Below are 12,272 nucleotides of genomic sequence, written 5' to 3'. Positions count from 1 at the left end.
TGTGCCGCCCGTAGGAGCGGGAGGAGCTGTCGCTGGTGGAGGTTGAGCTGGCGGAGGCGATGGGGAACGTCGACGTCGCAGCCGCCCTGTCTCCTGCCCTCAGAGAGGTGACAGCGGTGACGCCCCTCCACCCCCGCGTTGTCTCCCCCCCCCCTGCCCCCCCTGCTCCCCCCGCCCCCCCCCCCCCCGCGCGTGCCCCAAACCACCGTTCTGTTAACCGCGCTCTGCCAGATTCGGGGAAGTCGGGGGGGGGGGGGTGGGGGGGAAGGAAGGAACAAAAAAAACACCGAAAAAACTTAGCCGTAAATACAAGGTGCTTCAGAACAATGTTACCACTTACAAGGGACTTGTCGTTCTTAAGGGAAAAAAACGGTGGATAATACACTGTAGCACTACAACAAATGTAATGTTAATCGCTTCAAGAGGTCAAGGAGTCTCCCACTTGCTCGCCATCGTTGTCAACGCGTGGTCTGGAGTCTTCTCCAGGCGGCCTCCGGAGCCCGGAGGCAGCAGCACGTTTCTTGTGGCGTTGTTGCAGATTCTCCGAAGTGTTAACATTTTTTTTGAAGCACCCTGATTTCCCCATTTGTTGGGGGAGGGGAATATCGCTTTGCCACCCTGCCCCCCCTCCCCAACCAACTGCTACTTTACAGAGTCTTAACAGTTCCTGGGCTTTGTAGGGACCAATTGTTGCCACTGGGGGGGGTGGTGCCCTAGGGCCAAAACTGCAGAGGACGACTGAGATGATGTGAGGCACCCTGGATCTGCCTGGGGGGTGGGTGGGGAGGCGACTTTTCGACCCCTCTCCCGTGTTCCCAGATGTGCCTGCAAGTCGCGGGGTTGTGTGGTGCGGTGGGTCGTCCCGTTCACCGCCGCATCTCTCGGGAGCAACGCGCAAAGCGGTTCGGCGTTCGTGTTATTGAAGAGAGAGGGGGGGGGGCTCAGCAGCAGCAGCAGCGCCGTTGTTTTTAAAGACGTTGTACTGTGCCCATCGCGGAGAACCGTAGAGACACGACCACCGCCGCCACTCTGCGATAGCCGGCGCCAAACTGGGGCCGCAACGCTCCCCTCCCGCCGCATGGCCTTGTGGGAGAGCCTCGGTACGTCTGCCGACCTGAATGACGTACCGATGAAGTTATTTTATTTTTTTCTTCCGATTCCGTTCCGATGACGTACACGTACAGGTACGTCATCGGAGCGGATTGTACGTATGTGTACATAGATAGAATGAAGAGAAACTGGCAAACGTACAAGGTGCATGTTCTGCGTTATAACGGTGCGTGCGTTCCGTGTTATATCGGCCCTAGTTCCACATTATAACGGGGGCCGCGTTCCACGTTATAACAGTCCCCCCCCCTCCCCCCCCGCAAGAGCTACTGGTCCTTCCGCTGGTGGTGGCGTGAGCGGGTAATGGCAGTTGCTACACCTTTCCCCCCTCTGCCCCCGGCATTTTGAGGCCGCGCTGTTGTCACGTTGCTCCCTCCACCTCCACCTCTTTGCAACTTTCTCTCCCTGCCCCGTGTGTGTCTCTCTTCCTTTCTCCCTTCCTTCCTCCCTCCCGCCCTTCATTTACAGGAACCCCTAACTCTACCAGAACCCTCACACAACATCATTAACACCCCATCCCACTTCCCCTCCACACTCACACTAACATCATCGTCATCATCGTCGTCATTATCGTCTTCGTCATCATCATCATCTGCTCAAACCGCCCGTAACCTACGCCAGGTATGGTTTGCTGCTAATATGATAATTCACAGTCACAGCTTCTGCCTGTTCAAATGGGTTGAAAATCCACATTCCTATGGCAGTGGTCAGTTCACCTGTAAGATGACCACTGTTGCTGTCTGAGAAAGCAGTGTCTAGGGTTATGACAAAGTCCGACACCGCTGTAATTAATGAGCATGCCGCCCCTTATCAAGGCGAGTGAATTGCTGTCCTAATTTGGTTGACAAGCTGCTTGCGGACAGCGGTGTCAAGGAAGTTACATCACTTCCTGTGGCATTGCAGGAGTGGCATTACTTACTGTGACATTGTGGCAGTAACATCACTTCCTGCGGCGCCATTGGGAATGGCATCACTTCCTGCGTGGCTTCTAAATTCGGTCCGAAATCAAGCATGACTTCCGATCGTCTGAAACTTCGTATCTAGGCCAAGTTTTCAGATGTTTTCAGATGAAACCAAAAATCGGGAACTGATACCAACTTCCTGATTAAAATGAACGGTTACCCACGCCTCAACGCGACCGAATTGCATGAATGAAATAGCGAAACTGCCCCACGCCTTTGATTTTGTTAACATTACTGACAACGTGCATGTCTTTAAATTTGGCATGGAATTATTAACCTTCCACCCCCTACCCCTAATTGTTTGACTAATCGTTACGATTCGGAGTCACGATTCAATACAAAGAACTTTAAATATGTTAATAAAAATTGTCTTGTTTGGACCGTCAGTATCGTTCGGTCTGTCTTCATTCCTAGTCTCTCTGTTGCATGAAGTTTTCTGTCTTTGGTACAATTTGGTTAGTAGCCTAATTTGTCTACACTTTGTCTCCTTTGTGCTGTCTCACCTGCAGCGCAAATCATTCGTACTCTCCACCTCATTCCTACTGTGCCATACCACTTTGGTTGCGCTAACGATTGATCGCTCACAGGCTCATTATTAACCTTCTGACCTTTCCGGCTTTATTGAGCGCGTCGCTAACGGTAGGGGGTGGGGGCGCTTGGTTAACCCCTCCCACTTGCCCTCTCTCTTCAGGAGTACTTCACCCTCAGCCAAATCAATCAGCTGTACGTGGGGACGGAGCCTCGGTCAGGCCACGCCCACCCCACCCAAGCCCCTCCCACTCATTCTTCGGTCGTCGTGGAAACCGCCCGCTCGGCTGTCAATCTCTCCCAGGCTTCTCCTCCTGACATCCCTCTCGCTGAAGAGGTTTGCCCTCTGCTTCCTTTCTCTGTGTGTACAAGACACTCATACGCATCCATCTATCGATCAATGTTTATTTGTTACTACACAGAAATCCAGAATCAGAACCTTTATTTAGACTGGAGAAATCCGATCAGCTACGAATGCACCTGCGTTGAACTTCTTTCGCACCGTACATAACCAACCGTGCTAATTGAAAGTGCAGGGGAAGGACAGCAAATTAAACACAACAACAAGCAGTCAGTCAGTGTTGAGTCTATGCGCATTGTTGTATGTATGTTGAACTTATTTCGCACCGTACGTAGTTATCCATGCTAACCTGAGGAGCGGGGTGGGGTGGGGAGCGAAGGACAACAAACTAAACACAACAGAAAGCATTTCTAAAGAAATGATTATCTAGATGATGATTTAAAAGTGTAGCGTATCTCCCAGTGGCTTTCTAATATTAGAAGGGACAGCGCGTTCCAGACGCCCGCAGAAGCGGATCCGAAGCTCTTGTTCACAGATGTACAGTTGGGGCCTGGGGTCAGAAAGTTGCAACAACAACAACAGGACACAATACAAAAACACAATAGGAGTGCAAAGTATAGGAAAGGTAAATAAATCGCTAAAAATAATTTAATTAAATAGATAAAAGTATATGAATACAAATTGCATGAGTACAGTGTTCCCTCGGCTAACGACATGACAATCATTGGCTCCACGAAAGCCATAACTCATTGAAATGATCGCGAAATCGAATTTAAGAAATTCACGTTAAAGGGGGCTTAATTTGTTCCAAGACGAGCGGAAGTTGACCTTTTTGACCCTAAAAACAGTAATCATAAAATAGTAATAATGCAAATGTGTAATACGCATTCCATCCTAGGATCTCAATGCGCAATGCATGAAAAGCAGGAAACAAAAACGGAACCAGGGGGCAACGACCAAACTAAAGAGTGAAGGTCACTTTAACGGCATGGGATTTCAAAGCAGATTTAAATATATCTACCGACTCCCTGATTTCAAGTGGCACGGCGTTCTATCGCTTGGGTGCTACGCTAACAAAAGCACCGGTCGCCAAAATAGCACAACCTAGACCTGGGAGTGCTGAGTAATTTAAATAAATAAACGTTATCAGATCATATTGGGGCAGGCCATATTAACCAAAGCAGTTGCTTTGACACCTCTTTCGTGTTTTTCAATAATTCCCTGCTTAATTTGCACACTACAGGGACCCCTATACTTGCAAACATTCGACTTACAAACTTTCAGCCATACGAACAAACCCGTCCGTATGTCCAGTTGCCTGTTCGGCCTGAGAGTCATAAGTTCAACCGCTGTGCAATAGATCGCGGCGGTGTGATCTACATCTACAGAGCGATTATACAACTTTTAAAGCCATTCCCCATTTAGTGTACATGCGGTATAAAGTGTTTGAAATCAACAGCAGTAAAGTTGGACGACCGAACAAATCGACTTACTATGATGGTGACGCACTCTAAAAAATTATGCTATTTGAACTTCATATTCCTTGAAGGCCCCATTTAGAAACGTGCGTTTAGATTATTTGGCTGCGATAAATTTCCACATGATAAGCCACTTTTTTCGAGCTATCATTTGTCGTCGAGTCACTTCTGAAAAATAGCTACATGGAGCTCAGTGGGCCCTTACCTGGTAAAAAATAAAATAGTTTATCGTTTTAGTTTGGTTGATGTATAGTGCATTCTCCAACTATTATTCACTCAAACTCTGAAACGTCTTCTATGCATTCCCCTTTGGGGCCTGTGCTCTTCACGAATGCGTAGAGTTCGTGGGAGGCCACAAGTCTTTCCTAGGCCCCCTGCCCAGTTTGAGTCACTTCTATGGCCTCGGATGTCTAGGCAAGAGGGGAGGGCAGGCAAGACAGACTATTCCGGGGCCTAGTTATTCAACCTTAGCATTACAATTAATCCTCTCGTTTACGAAGATAAGCCTCACCGAATCTCGTGCGGGGGAGGGGGGTAAAGTGTGGGTGCTCTTTCCTCTTTAAAAAAGCATCTGCCCCGCGTAGAAGAGTAGTTTGTGGGGTGAGCGAATAATAATAATAATAATAATTGCAGGGCAGCACCTTTAGCATTCTCACCGCCAGGACGCGACTTTATCTTCCGCGCCTATACTCTCCGTGAACGCTTCACTTCTTTATTCTATCTGCTTGTCGTTGTTTATTCTGCCTCCTTGTTGTTGTTTATTCTGCCTGCTGGCGTGTTGTTGTTTATTCTGCCTGCGTGTTGTTGTTGTTGTTGTTTATTCTGCCTGTTTGTTGTTGTTTATTCTGCCTGTTTGTTGTTGTTTATTCTGCCTGATTGCGTGTTCTTCTCTTGTTTCCTCTCCTTTTGTGTTCCTTATGCACCCACGACAAAACAACACTGAGCATGACACTTTGCTTGCCATACCCCTGTGAACGCACACACTACATCACACACGCTACACCACACACAATACGCCACACACGCTACGCCACACACGCTATGCCACACGCTACACCACACACGCTACGCCACACACAATACGCCACACACGCTACATCACACACGCTACACCACACACGCAACACCACACACGCTACGCCACACACGCTACATCACACACGCTACACCACACACGCTACACCACACACGCTACGCCACACACAATACGTCACACACACTACATCACACACGCTACGCCACACACAATACGCCACACACACTACATCACACACGCTACGCCACACACAATACGCCACACACACTACATCACACACGCTACACCACACACGCTACGCCACACACAATACGTCACACACACTACATCACACACGCTACGCCACACACAATACGCCACACACACTACATCACACACGCTACGCCACACACAATACGCCACACGCTACGCCACACACGGTACGCCACACACAATACGCCACACACGCTACACCACACACGCTACGCCACACACACATTGTGTCTACACATACACACCGCGCTATACACACACACACCATCCAAACATAACCTATACACATTCACTTTACACACACTGCACTACACACCCCACACGACGCACACACACACCCCACACGACACACGCACACATGACACACACCCACACGACACACACACACACCCCATACATACACACGCACACATGACACGCCACACACCCCACACGACACACCCCACACGACACACCACAACACACACACCCCACAACACACACACGCCCCACACCCCCACACACACACACCCCACACCCCCACACACACACACCCCACAACACACACACGCCCCACACCCCCACACACACACCCCACACCCCCACACACACACCCCACATACCCCACGACACACACTCCACACGACACACACCCCACACGACACACACACACCCCATACATACACACGCACACATGACACACACCCACACGACACACCCCCCACACGACACCCACACACAGCCACGTGAGTGTGCGCTGGCCCCGTGCCCCCCGCTGGGCTCCGAGCGGTGGTACAGCGATTGTGTCGCTGGGTTTGGACCCCCCAGAACCATCCCCCCGCCGCCCCCGCTCCCCGCTAAGCAGCGCGGGGGATCGAAGGAGGCGGCTGATCAGGTGATTCAATTCGGGGGGGGGGTGGGCGGGGGAGGGCTAAGGAGGGGTGGGGGGGGGACAAAGGAGGACATCAGTCTCGTCAGGAGGTCGCATTGACGGTCTGAACCAGAGGGTCGACTCAACCCATTATCCCTCCCAGGGGGTCGACTCAGCCCATCATCCCTCCGGGGAGGGGTCGACTCAGTCCATCATCCCTCCGGGGGGTCCTCTCAGCCCATCATCCCTCTAGGCAGGGGTCGACTCAGCCCATCATCCCTCCCAGGGGGTCAAACTCAGCCCACCATCCCTCAATGGACCTTAGCTGGTTACCCAACTCCTCGGCTCTCAGCTGTAAACTAAAGGTGGCCCCGTACTTACTCATCGCACTTATTGGCTGCCCCCAACACCGGCTCGGTTCAGCCACGTCCGGACATTCCAACTGAGCCTCAATTCAGCTTTAGGCCAGAAGAAGGGGGGATGTTAGTCTCATCCAAGGTTTCGATTTAAAGCTTTCGTGACGGCAAGGATTAATCTTCTTCGGTTCTTTCGGTAAAGTCACGTAGAATGAGAATAAAATAATAAATTAATAAAATAAAATAACACGATAAAATTTTCACGACGTTTCGGCCACAACACAAGTGGCCTTCTTCAGGTGAAAGGAACAGACCTGTCTTCCGACACAATAAAATTCTCACGACGTTTCGGCCACAACACAAGTGGCTTTAATTTATTATTTTATTCTCATTCTACGTGACTTTACCGAAAGAACCAAAGAAGACTAATCCAAGGTGTCGTTAGCGACCGGGCAGTCACGCCCGCCTTGGGTGGGTTCCAGTCCCTTCTTCTATCACGGAGGGACTCCAGCGAAAGAGTAAACGCTTATTATTAAATATTTCCCGTTCCGATGACATACGTGTGCGTACGTCATCACTTTCTCTTGTGTGTGTATGTATACAGTGTATGTATGTATACATGTGTAATGGGTTCAACTGAGTCGCAGACGTAGACTTTGGAGGCAACACATTTATTCAGTTCCAACACACGAGGTAACGTCCCCTTAACAGAATAACAACCTATGGTGGTGACCACCAGGCTAACTACACTAGTTACCACGTGACTGGTGTAGTTAGCCGGGTGGTGACCACCAGGCTAGCTACACTAGTTACCACGTCACTGGTGTAGTTAGCCAGGTGGTGACCACCAGGCTAGCTACACTAGTTACCACGTGACTGGTGTAGCTAGCCAGGTGGTGACCGCCAGGCTAGCTACACTAGTTACCACGTGACTGGTGTAGCTAGCCAGGTGGTGACCACCAGGCTAGCTACACTAGTTACCACGTGACTCGTGTAGTTAACCAGGTGGTGACCGCCAGGCTAGCTACACTAATTACCACGTGACTGGTGTAGTTAGCCGGGTGGTGACCGCCAGGCTAGCTACACTAGTTACCACGTAACTGCTACTACGGACCAGGACCAACAACTTCGACCTGGGTCCACGTGTTGGAGACTCGTTGAACGGAGATCGTAGACGAAGAGTTTCTTCCAGGATGAACAACAACAACCCTGGTCCCTCTCGGGACCCGGCTGATATCCTCTGCGGCGTGGTCGGCTCCGCCCTTGGCCACGTCCACCTTCCAGAACCCTCGGGAAGGATCTGGGTCCCAATCACGTGATCACCCCTAGCCCCCTCTTGGGGCGCCTCTGTCAACTTGACCGGTCACGTGTCCTCCCGGGTCAACCAGAGTGCCATGGCCTCATGCAACCCCACCCTTCGATCGGCACCCACACACCCTTTCCTGTAGGGTCGGCACTGCACTTAAATCGTGGTGCCGTCCAGCGCTATTATTCAGCGCACACCATGCCCCTCTCGGGCCGATACTACACCCACAGCATGGTGACATCCAGTGATGTCACTATACATGTGTACAATCCGCTCCGATGACGTACGTGTACATGATCGGAATGGAATCGAAATAAAAACTAAAATAAAATTACTTCGTTGGCACGTCTTCCGGTCGGTACATGTACCGAGGCTCCCCCACAAGGCCATGCGGCGGGAGGGGAGCGTGTGGCCCCAGTTTGTCGCCGGCTATCGTAGAGTGGCGGCGGTGGTTGTGTCGCTACGGTTCTCCGCGGTGAGCACAGTACAACGTCTTTAAAAACAACGGCGCAACTAGGCTGAACCTGCTCGCACGTTCCGCGAAAGATTCGGCGGTAAACGGGACGACCCAACCATCACCCTGCAGCTTCCAGACGTCTTGGAACACGAGTCTCCAGCTAATAAGTTCGGTTTAACTTGGGTGTTCCTTGTTCACGGCTTGTGTTCAACCGAGCCAGCTCAACCACCGTGCTTAACTTGAGCCGGTACTGAGCCCTGGGTGTCAGAATCTGGAGGAGGAATCTGATGAGCTGTGAAGCTCTTTTGGCACGGATGTCTAGTAAGGGGCACCGGAGTGTGAACGTTGCCACAACGAACACGAAGCAACAACACCATGGAGCCCAGCCGTCGCTAGGACAATGGTGACTAGGCTGTGAGTGGTGGCAGCCGAGTCTGTGCTCGAGTGGTCTCGAGCGGAGTACAGCCCGTTCTCCTCTAACGTGGCGGCGGTAGTCGTTAAGTTCACATGGAACAATCGCGTTATGTGGGACAATCGCGTTATCATGAATAATATCGCGGTAAAGCACGGTCCGCGATAACGCGTGAGATCCGTGACGCAGGCTGAGCAAGGACCGAGGCGCGCGCGGATAGCTTCTAGAAGCATCCAGCAGCATCGCAATGCCTCGTGTGATGATGATGCTACGCCGAGGCAGCCGTCACAACCGCTTAACACTAAATTTTTATTTAAAGCTTTCGTGACTGCAGGGAGTCATATTCTTGGTTCTTTCGGTAAAAGGGAAGCAATAAAATAATAAAAATATAAAACAATAAAATTCTCACGACGTTCCGACTGCAACACAAGCAATCATCATCAGGTGTGAAAACCACAGCAGGAAAATTTGAAAAACAAAAAAATTATTGCTGTGGTTTTCACACCTGAAGATGATTGCTTGTGTTGCAGTCGAAACGTCGTGATAATTTTATTGTTTGTTTCCCTTCTAACGTGACTTTACCGAAAGAACCAAGAATATGCTTATTACTACTCGCGTGGCGTAGTTCCTTTCGCTCGATCGCGTTCTATATCCAATTGGCATCCGCGTGATGAAAAAAATGTGCCCCTGATGCAACATTCGTCACGTTGCATCCCAATTCGCGTTGTAAAAACAACGCGCGGCGTTACGCAGGAGAACAGACTGAGTACATGCTGATGTGTTGTCTACGTTGTGGAGTCATCGTTGAGTTGTCGCATGCCGAAGTTTCAACCACGGCCTCGTCAGCTCTCACCACGGGGCGTTCGCCCCGCGCACCACCTCGTCCCCCTTCCCAGAATGCACCCCCGAACGCATGGCTTTCACGACTTCCTGTCGAGTACCGGGAAGAGGGGAAATTGTGTCTCGGGAGAGACTTTGAGTTTGGTGTACGACACTGGCATGAAGGGCATTCTCCAATGTTTTTTTTTCCGTTTTCCTGGCTGTCTATTGCTTGCGTCTGGCTGCCTCGCAAAGGATAAACGGACGATAATATTGTCTCGGTTTCAAGGCCTCCTTCCCGCGAATGGCTATTGAGGCCTTGCTCGGCAGCCACAGTCTGCAAGGCCTTAGGGTTTCCTGTGCGCATGCATTTTTTTCCTGCACCGCGCTTTTATTTGTTTTTGAGTCTTTTTGTTTGTTCAAGTCTAAACCCGCGCAGGCAACGGTCAGACGCACCTAGGGGTGGACCCGGCGGCTCGTCCGCGCGTCGTTCTGCACGGTGTCCGACGTTTCGCGGCACGCGTGCCGGAGGAGCCTCTTCAGGAGCGGAAGAGTTTCGTTTTTGTCGGCTTCCTGGGGAGCGGAACGTCGGACATCGCGCGGAACGGCACGGGGCGTAACCCGCGTCGTCGCGTGGCGCTTTCAGATGCGCTTCTGTGGCCGTCTGAAACGCCCTACCTTCCGATATTAAGAAGCCACTGGGAGCTATGGCACTTGTAAATCATCATCGTCTAGATTGACAAACTAATTGCCCCCCCCCCCGCACCTCCGATTAGCCACGGTTGGCTACGCGGGGTGGTGCGAAATAAGTTCAACGTACGTAAAACCCTCAAAGGCTCACGCGCGTAGAAATTCGTGACGTCGGCCAATGCAAGAACCTCTCCCCTCCTTTTCTAGCACCCGGCGCTTTCAAATTAAAACCCTCCGCGAGAACTCGATTCTAAAATGGAATGATCGCTCTGCAGTTGCAACGGGTCCCCAAATCCGCTCCGCAATATTCAGCTTTAAAAAAATGTAAAAAGTAGAAAAACATAGAAAACAAATCAAATAAAAAGTCTAAACGTTTTGCAGCAACAGCGCGCAAAAGCTGCGCTCGCAGGGAAACAGGGAGTCATCGTTCCCATCATGCCTTGCGTGCACGCCATGTTAACCCCCCCTCCCCCCCCCACTGCAACGTACAGGATGCTTGCCAGCCTTGTCTAGACTACCACCAACTCTCGAAAAAATGCAACCGCATTGTGGTTTAGGGGGGGCCCCCGTCGTCTCGGAATTATCTGCGACCGTTGCCTTCCCATTCCCGCCCACCCCCTCCGCCGCCGTGTAAGACTTTTCACGAGCACGCCGCATGGCCAGTGTACAAGCAAGCACGGCTCACGGCCGCTGATCCCGCCTCTCCTATCTCGCGTGCACGCTTTGCCGGGGCTTTGCGGCTAAAGGGGGACGTTAAACGGAATATTTTTTTTACTCTTAAAATAAATTCCGCGGTTGCCAACTCCACGTCCGCTTGGTGTTTCGCCGACCAGCAGCTGGATGTGAGCGGGGAATCGGCGCTCCGGCTAAAAGGGAAAAAATCCCGGCGCCCTGCCCCCAGTTCCGCGCCCTGCACCCCCTACAGCAGCGCCACGCTCGGCCGCAACGTCAGCCTCAAGGTTCGACTCCTGTACCCCCCCTTCCCCCCCCCCGGGTTTTCCCAACTTGGGGGTCGAAAGCATTTTCATGTGTTGGCTACCTCCGACCGCTTGCCCGCCCGTCTGACGTGGCCCAGGGGTGTAGCGCGCTCGCCCCTCGTTGCAGATGTTCGTGGGCGTCGCGGTGGCTAGGAGATGTTAACTACCTCGCCTGGTGGACGGGAGGTCGTGGGTTCGATCCCGACCCTGACACCTGCTGCTGTATATTTGTAGTTTGCGTCTCTCGCTCTCTCATCATCACCACGGTGGCGAGGAGATGTTAACTACCTCGCCTGGTATACAGGAGGTCGTGGATTCGATCCAGACCCTGATGCCTGCTGTATATTTGGAGCTGGCGTCTCTCTCTCTCTCTCCCCGTGGTTGGGTGGATTTTGTTCCCGGTCCTCCGATTTTTCCCTCCACATTTGGAATCGACATCATGCCATTCGAGTATTTGGCTGCTATGAATTTCCACGTGATGATGATGATGATAAGCCACTTCGTTGATCAGACATTTGTGATAGCCGAGTCGCGTCTGAAAAAATAGCTACATATTCTCAGTGGCGCCTCTACGCAGTAAAATAAAACTTAGGTTTGAATCAGACGGGCCACCCTGGTTTAATACCGCGGTGCATTATTCACGGTAAAATAACCACTCGCAGCGGACGTTACACATCCCACGTCGACGCCGCTCGACGTGCGTAGGCCGTTGCGTGCCGATGTCGCGCTCCGAATTTACCG

The 12,272-nt window shown here is 51.6% G+C and overlaps 1 protein-coding gene across 10 annotated transcripts in view; it reads left to right on the top strand.

Moving 5' to 3' along the window:
- Nucleotides 1-12,272, top strand: part of LOC116955834 (pleckstrin homology-like domain family B member 1) — a 155,182-nt gene that overhangs the window by 119,097 nt on the left and 23,813 nt on the right. For 6 of the 10 annotated variants that reach the window (XM_076053775.1, XM_076053770.1, XM_076053771.1 and 3 more), the window contains 4 exons: nucleotides 15-107; nucleotides 2,761-2,934; nucleotides 6,386-6,538; nucleotides 11,388-11,513. In XM_076053775.1, coding sequence (XP_075909890.1) covers nucleotides 15-107; nucleotides 2,761-2,934; nucleotides 6,386-6,538; nucleotides 11,388-11,513 — 546 coding nt within the window. The remainder of the gene's footprint in view (nucleotides 1-14; nucleotides 108-2,760; nucleotides 2,935-6,385; nucleotides 6,539-11,387; nucleotides 11,514-12,272) is intronic. The other 4 variants (XM_076053768.1, XM_076053773.1, XM_076053772.1 and 1 more) reach the window with 4 other exon arrangements.

The sequence above is a fragment of the Petromyzon marinus genome, chromosome 62 (genome assembly GCF_048934315.1).
Source record: "Petromyzon marinus isolate PM22_M1 ecotype Great Lakes invasive population chromosome 62, UKy_Petmar_22M1.pri1.0, whole genome shotgun sequence".
In the NCBI taxonomy this organism is placed as follows: Eukaryota; Metazoa; Chordata; class Hyperoartia; order Petromyzontiformes; family Petromyzontidae; genus Petromyzon; species Petromyzon marinus.
The sequence above is the reverse complement of the archived record's forward strand: the minus strand, read 5'-3'. Positions and strand labels throughout refer to the sequence as shown.